Source organism: Colletotrichum phormii (genome assembly GCF_030913505.1).
Source record: "Colletotrichum phormii strain CBS 102054 chromosome Unknown BDP81scaffold_35, whole genome shotgun sequence".
Classification (NCBI taxonomy): domain Eukaryota; kingdom Fungi; phylum Ascomycota; class Sordariomycetes; order Glomerellales; family Glomerellaceae; genus Colletotrichum; species Colletotrichum phormii.
The window spans coordinates 18,957-34,853 of record NW_026851477.1 but is presented as its reverse complement, the minus strand read 5'-3'; the positions used below and the strand labels follow the sequence as shown (position 1 = coordinate 34,853).

Below are 15,897 nucleotides of genomic sequence, written 5' to 3'. Positions count from 1 at the left end.
GACTACTGAATCTTGGACCTGCGGAGGAAGACATCGTCAAAGCCACTGCCGTTTACCCCCACTTTGACCGTTGCATCGCCCCATGGATGATCCTCGCGGTAGCAGGCCTGACAGGGGAACCACAAGGAGCGGGGGAGAGTTCGGAGTGGCCGGGGTGCGGCGCTGTTTGCCGTATGGAGGGGGGGGTTTTCGGTAGCAAACTTGGAGAAGAAAATTGAGGGGAACTGTTCTAACAGAGGCGGCGCGGTTCCTGCATGTCTTGCGGTAGTCTGTATTAGCACCGTTGTTCCGTCGTAGTGACCAGTATCATAGCTGATGGCTTCGGAGATGGCTCTGGTTATCGTAATCGCCCCCAAGGGCTCATCATTGGGCGCAACGATCTCCCCTCATCCGTTCCGTCCATCCCATGCCGCGGGCGGATGCTGTGTGTTACAGGATTCCGGAAAAACGAGGATTCTGGGCGCAACTGGTTGGTGCGCGTTGGCGGCACGGCGGAGTCTTTATTTCTGGTACTGTACACACAGTTCCGTCGTCTTCCGTAGTGTATGTATGTAATGTGTATTATACTCTGTACCATTATTAGTTGGCAGACAAGACAGGACGGTCAGACCGCGTAAAGTAAGGGATGGTGACAGAGTTGCGCAAGAGATCCAACTCTTATTGTGGACGAGAGTGGACCGACAACTGGATCTCGTTTTTTCTGCCCTCCGTGCCAGCCATCTCTTCTCATGGCGTGTCGGGAGAGAACACCGAAGGGCCCGGTCCCCCTCTCACACTTGGTCAGACTCAGACACTCGAGTGCTTGCTGACAAAGTCCCTCATCGCGGCCTTGGCTTCCCGAATCTTTTCCACCTGGTCGACTAGCCCTTTTGCCTCTCGCTGAAGACTCGGTGCTTGTCTTCCATCTCTCTCTCCACTTGGTGCTTCGACTTGCAGACTGCCCTCTGCAGGTTCGCGCACACAGACTAACTGGATTGACACTGCAGCGCTGACAGTAGCACTGCACAGAAGTCTCTCTCTCCTGGATTCGGCTGCCCACGTTTCGCCCATCGACCCGGTCAACCAACGCGGACAAGGCCGGATATGCCCCATGCACCCCAAGGTGCTGCGGCGCAATCCTTCACACTCTCCAGCATCCCGGCCGGCTGAGGCAATTCGCTAGCCTGCCTTTTACTGCTTCCTGCACGCCCGTTCGTGAGTGAAATGACCACTTCCTGACATCAAATTCGGCCAGGCTCCTCACGGCTCCATCCAAAAAGGGCCCTGATAAGAGCAACACCTTCGCAGTCCATCAAGTAAAAACGGGAAATGTGGAGTTCCCACGACCATGGGACAGATATGCTAGACACGAATGCACGTCCGCAACAAATGGCCGAGGAGGAAGCGAACTCGGTGTTCAGCCACGACGAGGGCTCAAGTGGTGAAGATACGGCAAACAATGGCTCGGCCGGCGCCCCGAGGAAGCGTAAGAGGGAGAAGCACCAAAAGACATCGTATGTTGTGCGCTTCTGATTGTGTGGCCCCCCAAATGAGATGCATGGCCATCGACTGACGCGAATCCAGTTGCGAACTATGCAAGGCGAGGAAGGTCAAGTGCGATCGTGCAGAGCCCGCATGTTCTTGGTGTGCACGTCACAACCGAACCTGCGTCTACCTCGAAAGGCAGAAGCCGGGTAGCCGTATCGGCTTCAGTCTTGAACTTGAGGCAAAGGTCAACAGGCTCGATGCCCTCTTGCAGGCTCTTGGCCGTCGTGTAGAAGATCACATCGCCCATGACCACGTCGCCACATCACAGGCTCATTCGCCATCCATCAGCAATCAGGCGCCACCTCAAATCGAGGGATTCCGTTCCGATGGAAATGTGAATGGCGTCAGTCCGGCCCCCGGGCTTCCAAGGGGAGCACCAACCACGAATGGGAGAACGCCAGCCTTCTCGAGCCCTTTCTGGCAGGGCGGTGATGCCCAAGAGGCGTTGCAGAATGGAGACCGGACTTCAGTTCAGGCTCTCTTGAACCTATCCGCGGGCGAGTCTTTCAGCCAAGCAGGCGCATCACCCAGCGTCAACGGGCCTCGAAAAGATGCATCCTCTGTTCCGACTGTCTCAGAATTCCCGCCCCACGACATGCTATATACGCTCGTCGACTTATACTTCAAACATTGCAACACGTGGTGTCCAATCTTGGACCGCAAAACGACCTTCGGTGCCTTTTTCGGTTCGACCTCCCTTAACGAAGCCGATCGCGTCTTGTTGCATGCCATAGTAGCAACGACGCTCAGGTTCATGAAAGACCCGCGGTTGTCGCCCGACATGCGGTCACACTACCATGCCGTGTCGAAGCACAGGGTGCAGATATATGCTATGGAAAACGTGAGCATTGCCGCCTTGAGGGCAGTGGTGATACTCTGCCTGGACGAGTTGGGGACTTCGAATGGGCCGCGCGGTTGGAATATGCTTGCGTTGCTCTCGCAGAACGTGAGACAGCTGGAACTCTGCGAAGAGAGCAGCGTGTATCTTACGGCTGAGGCAGGGGAGACGCCGCACACAGGCTCGATCCGAAGAGTGGCGATGGGTCGACCAGAATCGTGGATCGAAGACGAGGGCCGTCGACGGCTTTGCTGGATGGTTTATCTCCTCGATCGATACGCGACAATAGCTACAACGACGTTCGACTTCATGCTTGACGACAAGAAGATGAAGCGCGGTTTGCCATGCTCATACGACCTCTTTTCGAGAAACGTTCCCGTCGAGACGAAGTCATGGAGTCCGTCATCCGATCAAACCGGCAGCCCTACTATCAATAAACCCGAGAACCTCGGCAGTTTCTCGTACCACTGCGAGATCTTGCGCATACTTAGCAAAGTCCACGACTTTCTCAAAACACCCATCGACGTAACATCATCGTCGGAAATGGCCGTTTGGCGGAACACATACAGATCGCTGGATGGAGCGCTCGACAACTGGTTGCAGAGCTTGCCCAGCGAGTATAGCAGGATATCGGCTCTGTGCCACTCAGATCCCGCGAGCCGTGTCGCCAACTGGTTCATGCTGCATAGCGCATACGTCACGTCTGTGGTGCGTCTGCATTCCTCGGCAGCGTACCCGACTGTGAGATCTCACATCTTCGTCCCATCACACTATGCGATGCAGAGATGCTTGTCTGCCGTGCAGAGTCTAGGCGATATTGCGCAAGACGTCTTTGAGGCCAATGGTCTAGATCTCCTGGGACCGCCGTTTGCCTTTTCACTATGGGTCGCCGCGAGGTTACTACTTACTCACGCCGCGACTGTCGGGTGTCCCGTTGATCCCAAGATTGACTTTTTTATCGAAACGCTTCGCCATGTTGGACAGTATTGGGAGGTAGCGAATAACTACGCCAAAATTCTCGCTCGGGTGGTACAGCGAGGGCGTCAGGGCGACATGAGCTTTACCGCCATGAGAAAGTGAGTAGTTCCGTATGCTGCCTTGCCTTGCTTGGACTCTGCTAACAGCAATGCCTTCAGGAGCGCCCACGATCTGGTAACCTTGACATCCTCCACACGGCGCTCCGGCATGGAGCCGACATCGACTCAAGTAACTTCGTTGAGCGAACTGGACAACATTGACGTTTTCGACTTTTTCAATTATCCCAAGATGTCTGAGCCAAGCTCACGGGCGACAAACGGCCAGACGAACTTACTGCAGCCACAAGTGATGAGCGGGTTAGGCGGCGATTCCATGAGGACGACTGGGGTACCAGATCCAGAGTCGGATTGGCTGGGCTTCAGCACTCCCTTCAACTGAGGCCGGAGGCTGAGGCTGAGGCTGAGGCTGAGGCTGCGGTTTGATTTTCCTTGTTTTATTCCCTTGACATATCGGACGTTGTTTCCACTTTTAGAAAGCAAATATCATGGAAGCTGGGCCGGCGCTGGAGGCATTGACGGACTTGGTTGAGGCGGCGTTCGTGGGGCGTTGTACCTCATTGATGGATCTCGTGTGGCTTCGCGATACAGCCGCAAGGAAGCTCGCAGATCGACCCAATTGAAACTGCTTGATCCCCGCACAAGCTGAGGAGCTTCGATCCACTGTGACTGGCTGAGCCACAGGGAACGTCCGTGTGTGCCATGACGTTCGTTGAAACGCTGTTCCTGGTTCCCCCCCCTCCATCACCTTCGACCTCGATTCTTCTCCAGACTTTGACAAAGACATCGATTGTGAGAGACAACTAGACAAGTCTTTTGAAATCTTTTGAGAAAAAACTGAATCAATCATGGCGCCAAACCAAGGTCTCGTGCATCCCACCGAGTACGACATCAAGGACAGCAATGTCGAGCTCATTGGCACGGACATCGACCACCAAGTGAAGTACAACTCCGCCGCTACCGAGCCGGCCTGGAATGAAGGCGAGGTTGGCCAAGCCGCCGGGCTTCATGTGTGGCGTATCGAGGAATTCGAGGTCAAGCCGTGGCCTACGGGGAAGTACGGTCAGTTCATGGATGGTGACAGCTATATCGTCCTCAACTCGTACAAGGTCGGGAGCAAAGACGACGCCGAGAAGCTAGGCCACGACATCTTCTTCTGGCTCGGCGCCCACACGTCGCAGGATGAGGCTGGTACCGCTGCGTACAAGACCGTGGAGCTTGATGAGTTCCTGCATGGAGCCGCAACACAGCATCGCGAGCTGCAGTCGGCGCCGTCTGACGAGTTCCTGGAGCTGTTCCCTCGCATCCAAATTCGCTCTGGTGGTGTGAGATCCGGCTTCCGTCATGTCGAAGACGAGGAGACCAAGGAGGAGATTCTCACTCTGTTGCGCATCTTCAAGAACCCGTCAGTCGGTGCCAACGGCGTTGTTGTGCACGAGGTCGAGCCAACGTGGCAAAGCTTGGACGAGGACGACGTTTTCGTCCTCGACACTGGCGACAAGATCTGGCAGTGGCAGGGCAAGAGCTGCAGTCCGATGGAGAAGGCCAAGGCTGCTCAGGTTGTCAACGACATGACGCTCGCGAAGCATATCGACGTTGAGGTTCTGGCACAAGACGAATCGAGGTCTCGCGTTATCGTCACTCTTCTCGGAGGCAGCGATGATACGCCTCAATCTGGATTCCACTGTCCCAGACCAGTCAGGTCGGCATCCAAGGCACACGCCGGCGAGCGACCTCAGAAGCTCTACCGTCTCAGCGATGCTTCAGGCGAGCTCAGATTCGACCTTGTCAAGGACGGCAGCAAGGCAGCTCTCTCGGACTTTGAAGAGCAGGACGTGTTCCTTTTGGACGATGCGGGCCGGGCCATTTGGGTGTGGGAAGGACAGGGCGCAAGCCGGGGAGAGAAGGCCAACTGGCTCAGAGTTGCACAGGCGTATGTTCGACAATTGCAGGGAGGATCTGAGGCCGAGGAGGCTCATCTTACGCCTGTCGCCAAGGTGACTCAGGGTAACGAGAGCAGGGCATTCTTGAAGGCCGTGGCAGTATAATAGTTTCTGCGGTACATCGAAGAAAAGGAGGGGTTCGTCGGCCTTTGGCTAGCCGCGAGGTTCAGGATGTAGATGCAATCGAAATAAGAGTCTTGTGTTGGTCTTGTACTACCTCGCCGTTTGAGGGAGTCACTATCTCAGGTGTATTCTGGTGATGCCTCTGCAGGTATGTGATTCCGATGATGACCAAGCAGAATCAATCGTCCGCACAAGATGAACGATGACGATGGTTGCATTTGCATCTTGATTAGAAGTGTCGTTAAATTGGATGGGACCCAGGGATGTGTGGCAGCGGAGGACGGAGACTTGCATCCGAGGAGAGCCAGTAGAGGTGGGAAGTCACGCCTGATCGTGCCTGTCTCCAAGCGTGACATGTGCTTGCCTCGTCAGATAGAGGGCGGCCCGCAGTCGTCAGCAGGAACACCACGACGGCAAGCGCTAATGCAGCTCAGGCAGGAACAAACTGCAAATCGTCAGCTTCCATGGTTCCAACACCACCAAGTCCCGTCTTTCCTTCCGTCGACTGCCGCCGTGCCTGAGATCTTTCACGTACTGGAACGGGCAACATCTTTCCTGGCTTCAGGTAAGCAGAGTATCCTGAGATGTGCCCTCGACGAAGGCGGGAAGGGACCTGATAACTATTCTTGTCGTCGTTCTTGTCGGTAAGCCAGCGTTAGTGGCTGGCTGCCTCAAGGAAGCCCGCGGGCGTTCTTTGGCTCCTGGCAGCCTGTAGAGGTAGACACCAAAGAGCATCGCACAAGTAGCCTAGGTACCTACTAGCAAGATTTGACAAAATGCCATGCGATGAACCAATGGACGAGACGAGTGTTGGGAACAATCACATATTGCAAATGAAGAATAATTGAAAGAAATAATGAGTAATCAATTGCAGAAGCAGGCCAAAGTCGTCCGACGATGAAATCTATGGTATCTTCTCCTTCCCGTAAACGCCTCTCAATCAATATTCGCCCGTCCTTAATCCTCCTTCATCTCATCGTCTGTATCGTGGTCGCCGTGGGGGGGGGGGGGGGGGGGGGGGGTTGTCGCCAAGGCGATCAAGAATGAGTCACTGATCGTGCCGTATCACATCGACCCTTCGCCGCACGCACACGCTTTCCCCCGGATATCCGCGTCCGACTATCTGGTGTGAGAGGCTAGAAGGATCACCCTACTTTCCGCCGTACTGGTTCATGGTCTTTGAGATGTTCTCCGCGGCTCTAGCCTGGTGGCGCGCCTGACTAGCAGCGACATCATCGTTTCGAAACGCGGCGCCGTATGCACTTGGTTCATCGGACGCTGGTTGGTTCTGGTACATCGAAGTCCTTCGTTGGGCGAGCTCTTTCTTGGATTCTTTGGATGAGTGCTTGTGTGACCCCTTTGAGGAGGAATAGCTACCACCCGTCGGATTAGTATATCAGCCCAATGCGCTTCCTTCCCCTCAAATTCCTCTCCGGGAGCCAGATGATGTACCCGCTGTAAGATGACTGTCCGGAGTGCGCCATGTTTGCCTATGCTGAGGATGGATAGCGTATGCGGAGTGACGGGCGTGAAATCTTGCGAATGACTGGTTGTCAAGGAATCGAGTAGCTATTCGCGAGGCTGCGAGTCTGACCGTTGGTGTGTAGAAGTGTAGGCTCCTCAGGATCCAACTTCACGGATTTAAATACTGACGACCTGCAAAGCGCGCGCACCATTGCCGGCCAAAGTTGCGGTTTGGAAAGAGACATGATACACTTCAGGCCCTTGCATGGGTGACTGCCCAGCAGAACGCCATGTGCTGTTGCGATGGGGTTGACTTGGGTGGAACGGAGCCACTAAACGAATGGTAGTGTCGAATTACTACCCCAAGCAAGTCGAGGCGGTCGAACAGCAATGCCGTAGCATGGTAATGACATTGAGGGAGGCGTGGCAATCGAGACGAGGAGGCAGGTGCCTTGCAGGGGGGGGGGGCGAGGTTGTCGAAAGATTCATACACTTGTCCGGTTGCGTCTGTTAGTCTCTTCAACCTGTTGAGGCGCCCGCTCCGCCCCCGCAAATTGAATATCCGCAGTATGCCGGCCGAGTATCTAAGGAGTCAGTGAAGTTGGCATATCGAGTCTTTACGACTGCATTGTATAGATAGCAAAGCAGGCATGGTGCCTTTCCACAAGTGGTATAGCAGTTCTGTGATAGCATCGTCAGTCTTGAGTAGAGATCAGGTACTCCAACCATCTTGTGCTGTGGGTCGGAGCATCGGCTCCTTGCTCGGAATGTTGATAATGTTGAAGATTTGTCGAGATGTCTTTCGCTTGAAAGAACTGTGCAGGCAGTACGCTTTCTTTCAGCAATGTGGACAGTATGAAGCACATTCGCATCGCATGCCGTTCGTAACGAAACTTGGATGTCACCGGGACCGGCCCAGATCAGCAAGTCGTAACTTGCAGCAAAAAGAAGTAATCCACCCCGTGTGACGGGGTAACCGGTCGATGCGCAAAACGAATGGACTTCCAGTATGCTGGACAGCCTAGACTTGACTTCAAGTCGGTCGATCGTTCAGGCAACTCATCCAATAGTCGAAAGTACCGTGCAGGAGAGACTCGCTGCTATGCGAAATGGAAGTCGCTCCAAGCCGAGATTGTTTGACAGACTGCGACCATGAATTGTAAGACTGGTAAAGCAAGCCGGCGGGCGTAGGTACTCTGAATGACGCGACGCCGCGAAAGAGATTGGTGAGAAGTCGTGGTGTGCGCTCATCCAAATGGAAGTGGAAAAACTCCACATCCAGTACGGCTCGAATGTAAGCGCTATGCAGTGTGATGAGCTGAGATGTGTTGATGTGATGCATAAGTCTGCCTTGCCGAGAGCCAGCAAGGCCCAATCAATGGCTTGGCGGTGATGAAGGCGGATATGTTGAGGAAAAGGGGGCTTCCAGATGATGCGAGGTGACGCGGCGAGAGGCCTCCCCTCTTGGAATCCGCCTCATCGGCCGTCGCCTTGATTCTGCCTCGTAACGCCTCGTTCTGTTGCCGACAAGGCACCGATGGTTCGCGGTCGATGAGGCAATCCGGATTGCCTCGTGTGAACGAAATGGTCCGCCGCTGGGTCGCCTGGGTCGTTGGACGCCTTGCTGATTCATGCTACTCCATGGCCAAGTGGTGACAGGTGTACACGAGGGACTTGGGCTGAGCTGGAGATTTCGAACATGAAGGAATGCCGGATCGTGGTCGATGCGTGAAAGCGGCCTCAGTGAAGGCGCGAATAGTGCTCGCTGCCATGTCCGTCATTGTGTTCCAAGATCGTTGAGTTCAGCTTAGATGTGGGTATGCGACAAGGTGAGAATGGGAGCCAAAAGAGCCCAGTGTGCAGAGCTAGCTGGGAGGAGAGGAACGAGGATAGGTGAAAGAGAAGAGTCCTGAGGCCCGGGGATTCTAGACACGCTTCGAAACCTCGAATCTTAACGGACACATTCAGTCGAAGCACGGATGGGACATCGCGGGAACGCAATGCCTTAAATGGAAACATGACGGTGGTGGATTGGTGCCATCACTGCATAAGATTGCCTGATATATTGCCTGAGGCATGAATGCGTATTTAGCTTTCTTTTCTGCAGGTATGCGTTTACCCAAGAATAGGGCTAGGAGGCTTATCTTGGCTGTGGCCAAAATCACCTTTTAGGCAGCAGGGCGGAGCCATCATGTCTCAGCCCTACCATAGCAATTCGGTCAACGAACCATCCAATCCCCTATCAGACTCACAGCCATCACATCCCCAACTGTGTCGGCTGCGCTTGCATATTGGGCTTGCAGGTTTCGTTGTCCCAGGAAGCACAACCCCTCGTCATGTCATCCTATCAGTCCTACCTGCCGTGCCTGCCTTGCTCTCGAGTTATCTACACGCCTTCGGTGTGTCTCGGCGGAAAGCAAGAACCCTGCACACTGAATGATGCTGCGACATAGGGGAATACTATTCTTCGAGGACATATTTCACCTCCATGAGACTCCATACAACCCTTTAGTATCCCATCGGGTGCGGATGGACAGCACTTTCGCCAAGACCACGAAATACCCACTATTTATTGACTATTACCCCGCATTTAAAGGGGTACTTGACGATACGTCACTTATCCCTATGTTCTTTTGCCTATTATCACCACTATTATTACCATTTTGAATGATGCTATGATGTCTTCTGGTGAAACTGATACCTCTATTGCATCTAATGCTTCTGTTACTTCTATACGTAGCTGTATAGTAGTTGAGGTCTACCCAGAAGACCTTACTGCTGCCTGCAATGCAGACTGTACGCCAGAACGCTGCGACGCAGCAACAGTGCGGCCCCACGAACCTCCAGCTACCGAGCATGGCCTTCCGGGTTCGTTTCGGCCCCTTGACGTGCCGGCCCGGGCCCAAAAGATACGGGGGCTGCCGGCAAGCCCGCTTGACCTATTCATGCAGTACGTTCCGCAGGGCCTCTTTGAGCAGTGGGCCCAGTGGACGAATGCAGCACCGTTATCTAGGGAGGGCCCTAGGGCTAGACGGGCTAGAATATATGAGTGGGGGAAGACTTCAACAGACGAAATCTACCTCTTCTTAGGGATCCTATTATATATAGGGATCCATAGAGAATCTAGATTATCAACCTACTGGTCAACCCAGCAGCAGAGAGAGGATCCTATCCACCTATTTACACGGTTTATGTCCCGGGACCGTTTCCAACTACTACTCCAGCGACTACGGATATTCAATACTGCGGAATTCCAGCCCGAGCAGCACGCCCAGCCCAGCCCTGCCCGGCCCAGCTAACTAGGAATTAGGTCAACCAATTCACCTGGAAGGATAATGCCCTCGTACTCTTCCTGTCAACTGTCTTCCAGGACGGCCAGGAAGTTATTCGCAGCCGCCGCCGCCCGGCTGGGGATACCGCTGCTAAGAAGGCCGCCCGGGAAGTCTTCGGCCCGAATGTCCGCAAAGACCTTCTAATCCCTAGGGCAATTGATGAATATAATCATAAGATGAATGGGGTTGATGTGAGTGACCAGATGAGGTCCTACTATCAATATAACCACCCTATTCGTCGAGGGGGCTGGCAGTCAGTTGCCTGGAATTTCCTACTAGAAGTGGTAGTTGTGAATAGCTTCCTACTGCAGCTCTGGGGCAGCCCTAGGTGGAAAAAGGTGAAAACCCACTACCAATGGCGGCAGTTGCTGGCTGCCTAGCTTATTCAACGGTTTGGACCATTGGCAGGCGGGCGAAGACTATCACGGCCTAGACGGGCTATAGATAAGAGGAATATTTCTATCCCATGGGAACAGCATAGGAAGGGATCAAGGAAGGTATCTTCACCTTGTACCTATTGTGGTAGTAGGAAGGTTTTCAAGGAGATATCTGGGAATACCATCACTCGGCAACGACGGCAGACAACTCGAAAGGGTTGCTTAGATTGTGATGTACCATTATGTATTAATAAAGATTGCTGGTACCTCTGGCATACCGAAAATCTGTAGGAAACAGAGGTACTACAGCCCTATGTTACGGCCAGCTAGTCGTAGGGGTAGTTTGCAGAAGTTGAGGCTGCGGAACTGGTAACAGTAATCGTAGTCGTGGAATAGTTTCAAGGAAACTATGTCTGTCAATCGTAAGGGTAGGTAAGGCTTCGGTGATCAATCGTAGTCTTGTCAAGGTAGTAGCTGAAAGCGGATGTTAATCCTGATACGAAGTTAATTGCTGAAGAGCTATGGAAAGTCTGTCCTAGAGTCCGGCTCGAGTCCATCCTATATACAAGTCCTGGTCCTGAACATATCCCTTGTCAATGATCAGTTCCTCTGATCGGGTGAGCGCTCATCGTTCGGCATGAGCGCTCATTGTTCGGCATGAGCGCTCATTACTTGGCATGAGCGCTCATGGCCCCACCATGGTCGCTCATGGCCCCACCATGGCCGCTCATGTCTTATCTTATCATCACGTGACTTGTACCATAGTTCTTCCGTTCCGTGAGAGGGTGCCTAGTGTCCCTTATCTCCTGCATATGTGGTGTATTATAACCGCCGCGAGCCTGCGGGGCAGGCCCTGTTCTTGGTCATGCATGTTGGGTTGTAACACCCTATTGGTTAACTTTATAGATTTGCAAGCCCTTATTGGCTCTACCCCGCCCTTGGCGAAAGTGCTGTCCATCCGCACCCGATGGGATAGGTATGCCTTGACGCTCTTCATGAATCTAGGTACTTGAGATTTAAACAATGGCGCGCGCATCAATCAACTCGGGTTTGCCCCACGCCGGTCCCGATCCCGATCTGTTATGGGGCCGAACATGGGCCTCTTGCGGAAGTGCTGATCGAAAGCACCCAGACGCGCTCTTTGGGACCGTGATGCGATAGTGTTGGCTGGCACATGGTCCGATTTTCTACCCATTTAATACTCAAAGAATTCCAAGAAACACGCTACAATCCCAGACCAGCGAAGACAGGTATCACGCTAGGTCCAAGTGATTCCCTGCAGCTCACACATCCAGTCCGAATGACCAGGCTCATACACATCAGTCGGCCCATACTCACCCCCCTCCGCCGCGTCCATATTACACACATTACCATTAAAGTTGCACAACTGCACCGGCTCCAGCCCAACACCCTTTTCCGACACAGTCTCCCACGGGTTCGTCAACTGCTCATAATCATGCCTCTGGAACCGCCATTCAGTCCACTTGCTGTTGGCCTCCTGCCTGCACAAGATAGCAGCAGATGAGGCGTCGCACGCCGTCTTGTTGAGAGTGCGGATAATGTAGACGTTCTGCGCCTGCATGAGCAGCGCCATGGCGTTCACGCTGACGGTCTTGTACATCCACGTATCAAAATCATCCTGCGTGATGTTCCTCTGGCGGGACAGGTAGCCACCGCCGCTCAGGACCTTGTTGAAGCCCCACGTCGGATCATCAATGTACGCGTCAATAACCTTTTTCGCGTACGTCCCGATCGCATGCTTATGCTCGTCGACTTTGCCGCCCATCTGGCTCGACAAATCGCTCCATCGCAGGAACTGGCCACCCGCGCTGGGCGCCAGCATCATTCCACCCGCAATGATGTTGCCGCCTTGGACGGTGCTGGCGATGCTACCTGCGGTTGCGCCGAGTGCTGCTGTGGTTGGGAAGGCGTTGAGGATACCGTTGACCCACGCCAGGAACTGTTTCATGGGGGTGACGTTGTCCTTCTTTGCTGGCCACAGGTCGTCGACCACCTTTGCGAGCTTTAGGCTTAGGATGGTGGCGGCGTATGTAACGGCGAGGTTGAGGTTGTTGACGTAGTTGTTCCAGCCTTGGACACCCATCAAAGCATACCTAATGAATCGACTAGTACAACGCAGTGCTTGAACAGTTATTTGAGTGTCCGACTTACCACCCGGGTAAAGTGACTGGTGTACACGGTTGGCCAGCATTGCACCACAGGTCTACTCCACAAAAGAAGTTGGGAGCTCCCAAGTACGCCCCCAAAGCTTGAATATTGTCGGAGGAGTATTCCGTATAATGTTTCGTGGCATCGGCCAAGAAGCTATCGACGCCCCCCTTCTTCCATGTATCGCTCGAGAGTTGGCTAGGCACACAGTTCGCACGAGAACTCACTACTGAGAGCAAGTCGGAGCTACGGCTAGACGGCGCCGCGTCCACATAGACACTCAGATACCCAACGCATAAAGCTCGTAAAGATCGGAAGTGCATGATGGGCTATTGTCTCTGGAGAGTGAACTGCCGGCAGTTACCTTGAAGAATTGATGGAAAGCTGCCTAGAGTTCGATGCGAAGAAGCTCTTCGACCAGAATTGAAAGACAAGAAATATGACGCCTGGCGGTGCGAGTTCATCCGAGGCAGGTTCCTGGAGTCCAAGTGAAACATATAAACATCTCAAAGACCATACGATCAGTCTCCACGTTCACCGAGCAAGCTCATTCCTGGGACGTGCGGTTTGTCGTCAAAATTGGCAAGCATCATTGGCAAATTGCGTGATAAGGTGTAATCGAGCAAGGTCCTGACTATAGACTTAAGAGGTGATACTCTAGCTTCATACAGTTGTCGTTCTCTAGATAGAGTATTATCACAACAAAAAGACATCCCACGCATTTCCAATTGATTTTGAAGTCAAAGCAGTCCGCGCCTTTCTAATTCTTCCTTCTCTATCTTTCCACAAACCAAACTCATCACACGGTACACACACCAGTGACCAACCATGAAATTCTCCATCCCCCTACTCCTCGCCGCCTTCACCACACAAGCACTCGCCGACAGACACCACTTCTGCTGGTGCGGAAGCGACCAAGTCCCCAAAAACGACCCCTGCCTAACACAAGCCGCCTGCGCCAAATACCCCCAAGACAAATTCTTCGGTGTCAAGGGCAAAGATCCGTCCGCACCGACGATGTCGAAATGGAGCGAGGAGAAGGCGAAATGCTATAGCACGCGCGCGTGGCCCGTGATCCCGCATCTCTTTCTCGGCGGCAACGAATTTGAAGATGCGTGCTTTGCTGCGGCGGCGGATCAGGCTGTCATTGGTGTCTGTGGTGTTTCGCCGGGAGTTAGGACGGGGGTTAAGTCGTATTGCTCTGAGCCTTTTGACTGAAAGGATGTGCGCTACTAGTTTTGAGAGGTAAGATGCTTTCTCAAAGATTAAACACTTGCAAGATTCTGTCGAGGTAGTAGCTGACCATTTTTGCCGTTCCCAGTCTTCTATGGACTCACACTCAAAATCGTGGGGGGGGGGGGGGAAGAAACCACGCAGCTCGATCAATTATGGCGGCTTTTCGGGACTAGGATGTATCATTGGGAATGGAACTACTTTGCAAAATGACCTCTAGATATGTTATTCAGATTGTTGTCTCATTTCAGCGTGAAGATATTAACTCTCCTCGTAATTCTTATAAATTTGTGACTGATCTCGATAATCGATGAAGACCGGTTATGGTCACTAGCAACAATTAGACCGGCCGCAAATGGACTAGTAAACTGAGTTTCAAGGACTATGGCTGGGTAAGTGCCATTCAGAAAAGATGAGCCCTGGCAGTATCTTTTGAAGAGAGCTTCAGAACCATCGCCCTCAACATCAAGTCAAACGCAAGCATGCCTCTACGTGAAGCGTCCGTTCTGCGTGCCAAGTGGCACCAGCTGAGCATGCACAGGCCGCCAATCAAACCATGGCCCACACACCCCTGACCCACCCTCCTTTATAAGCTGCCATTTATTTCTCTCATATTGCCTTCGGGCATTTGGTCAATTTGAAACGATACAGAGAAGATGTAAGTACCATTCCTGCACCCCTTGGGTTCGAGTCGGGAGTCAGTCATTAACTTTCTTCACAGTAGCATGGCCCCTGCACTAAGGATGACACGCTCAATCAAAGAGAAGCTACCAATTTTTTTCTCAATTCTTTGAGATCGACTTTTCGATTGAATGAATACTATGACGGTCAGGCGCGACCCGATATCTCTACCATCCGGCGCACATCTGCTTTGCCATGCCGATGGTCTCTGCCAGGCCTTTCTTTCCGCTCGTTGTTCACCTCTGTTTCCATCGCCGCCGCTAGACGTTGAAAACCTCCGAGTAAACTCAACCACACCACATTCTCTGGCCGTATTCTTCGGCGCTTTGTGCTCGTATACCCCAGGCTGCCACCTCGTGGACCTGACAGCGAATCATTCATCCGGTAGTCGTGGGGCCCAGGACTCCAGCTACCCAAACTGCCGGGTCACGAACAATGAGACCACACGAGCGGTTCCTTGTCCTTGTCCTCCTCAAAGCCGAATCTTTAGGTCTAAGCCGATGTCCATGTCTCGAAGCCCCCAACGTTCCTCGTTTCACGCCAAACGTTGCGTATACGATGAAAAGCCTTTTCGGGTGACTGTGAAAGGATACGCACGCGATGTACTCTGAAATCTTTGCTCAGTTTTTTCGTTTGGGCCTAACCGTCGAACGGCTGTCCACCAAGCTCCAATGCCAAGACCCTGGACTGACTGAAGATTGCCTCAGTTGCTTTTCGCCGTCCAAGAAAAATACCTGGTGGCGGTAGACGGTTCCTTGTGGCGTTCCGCTGTCGAGTGGCATCCTCAGCTTCTGCAGACCCTCATCTCCTCAACCTGTGATCTACCAGCTATCCAGCCCTCTGGCTGATAAATCATGACTATCCAACCGGGATCCTCATCTCCGCACAATTCGGTGTAAGATTTGTGGAGATCTGCATAAGACTACTGACCTGAAGTCGTATCTCTAGCTCCTCGTGCATGGACCGGCATAAGGCCAGAACAGTCTTCAGTATCGTGGCCTCGTCGGCCTCGTCGGACCTCGCGATCCCGGTCTCTCTTGCATAATGCATATCATAGCTCGTGCATGTGCATTGCCACATGCACAAGATCCTTCCACACCATCTGTCTATTCTGGATTTATCCTCTCGTTTCGACTCAGCTCGCCTAGCCTCATGGGGTTATCAAAGGAATCACCT

At 53.1% G+C, this 15,897-nt stretch overlaps 7 protein-coding genes across 7 annotated transcripts; 5 read left to right on the top strand and 2 right to left on the bottom strand.

Moving 5' to 3' along the window:
• Positions 1-1,338: 1,338 nt before the first annotated feature.
• BDP81DRAFT_334222 (fungal-specific transcription factor domain-containing protein) lies at positions 1,339-3,781 on the top strand (the record flags this gene model as incomplete). Its single annotated transcript, XM_060585741.1, has 3 exons — positions 1,339-1,493; positions 1,564-3,441; positions 3,502-3,781. 3 exons carry the CDS (start codon positions 1,339-1,341, stop codon positions 3,779-3,781), a joined length of 2,313 nt encoding a protein of 770 aa, XP_060438437.1.
• A 466-nt stretch (positions 3,782-4,247) lies between these two features.
• Positions 4,248-5,447, top strand: BDP81DRAFT_334044 (gelsolin; the record flags this gene model as incomplete). Its single annotated transcript, XM_060585721.1, has 1 exon — positions 4,248-5,447. One exon carries the CDS (start codon positions 4,248-4,250, stop codon positions 5,445-5,447), a length of 1,200 nt encoding a protein of 399 aa, XP_060438436.1.
• A 139-nt stretch (positions 5,448-5,586) lies between these two features.
• Positions 5,587-6,251, top strand: BDP81DRAFT_145874 (uncharacterized protein). The gene has a single exon (XM_060581891.1). The coding sequence runs from the start codon at positions 5,661-5,663 to the stop codon at positions 6,111-6,113; it is 453 nt and encodes a 150-aa protein (XP_060438435.1). The 5' UTR covers positions 5,587-5,660; the 3' UTR covers positions 6,114-6,251.
• A 364-nt stretch (positions 6,252-6,615) lies between these two features.
• Positions 6,616-6,949, bottom strand: BDP81DRAFT_400182 (uncharacterized protein; the record flags this gene model as incomplete). Its single annotated transcript, XM_060588655.1, has 2 exons — positions 6,616-6,838; positions 6,918-6,949. 2 exons carry the CDS (start codon positions 6,947-6,949, stop codon positions 6,616-6,618), a joined length of 255 nt encoding a protein of 84 aa, XP_060438434.1.
• Positions 6,950-11,629: 4,680 nt separating this feature from the next.
• Positions 11,630-12,788, bottom strand: BDP81DRAFT_441202 (uncharacterized protein). The gene has a single exon (XM_060591583.1). It carries the CDS (start codon positions 12,740-12,742, stop codon positions 11,897-11,899), a length of 846 nt encoding a protein of 281 aa, XP_060438433.1. The 5' UTR covers positions 12,743-12,788; the 3' UTR covers positions 11,630-11,896.
• An 847-nt stretch (positions 12,789-13,635) lies between these two features.
• BDP81DRAFT_400180 (uncharacterized protein) lies at positions 13,636-14,025 on the top strand (the record flags this gene model as incomplete). The annotated part of the gene is made up of 1 exon (XM_060588654.1): positions 13,636-14,025. One exon carries the CDS (start codon positions 13,636-13,638, stop codon positions 14,023-14,025), a length of 390 nt encoding a protein of 129 aa, XP_060438432.1.
• Positions 14,026-14,766: 741 nt separating this feature from the next.
• Positions 14,767-15,407, top strand: BDP81DRAFT_441200 (uncharacterized protein). Its single transcript, XM_060591582.1, has one exon. It carries the CDS (start codon positions 14,853-14,855, stop codon positions 15,330-15,332), a length of 480 nt encoding a protein of 159 aa, XP_060438431.1. The 5' UTR covers positions 14,767-14,852; the 3' UTR covers positions 15,333-15,407.
• The last annotated feature ends 490 nt before the right edge of the window (positions 15,408-15,897 follow it).

What these genes read in the sequence shown, in the direction of transcription:
- BDP81DRAFT_441202 (XM_060591583.1), bottom strand. Translation starts at nt 12,742, where the DNA reads ATGGGTGTCCAAGGCTGGAACAACTACGTCAACAACCTCAACCTCGCC.
- BDP81DRAFT_441200 (XM_060591582.1), top strand. Translation starts at nt 14,853, where the DNA reads ATGAATACTATGACGGTCAGGCGCGACCCGATATCTCTACCATCCGGC.
- BDP81DRAFT_145874 (XM_060581891.1), top strand. Translation starts at nt 5,661, where the DNA reads ATGAACGATGACGATGGTTGCATTTGCATCTTGATTAGAAGTGTCGTT.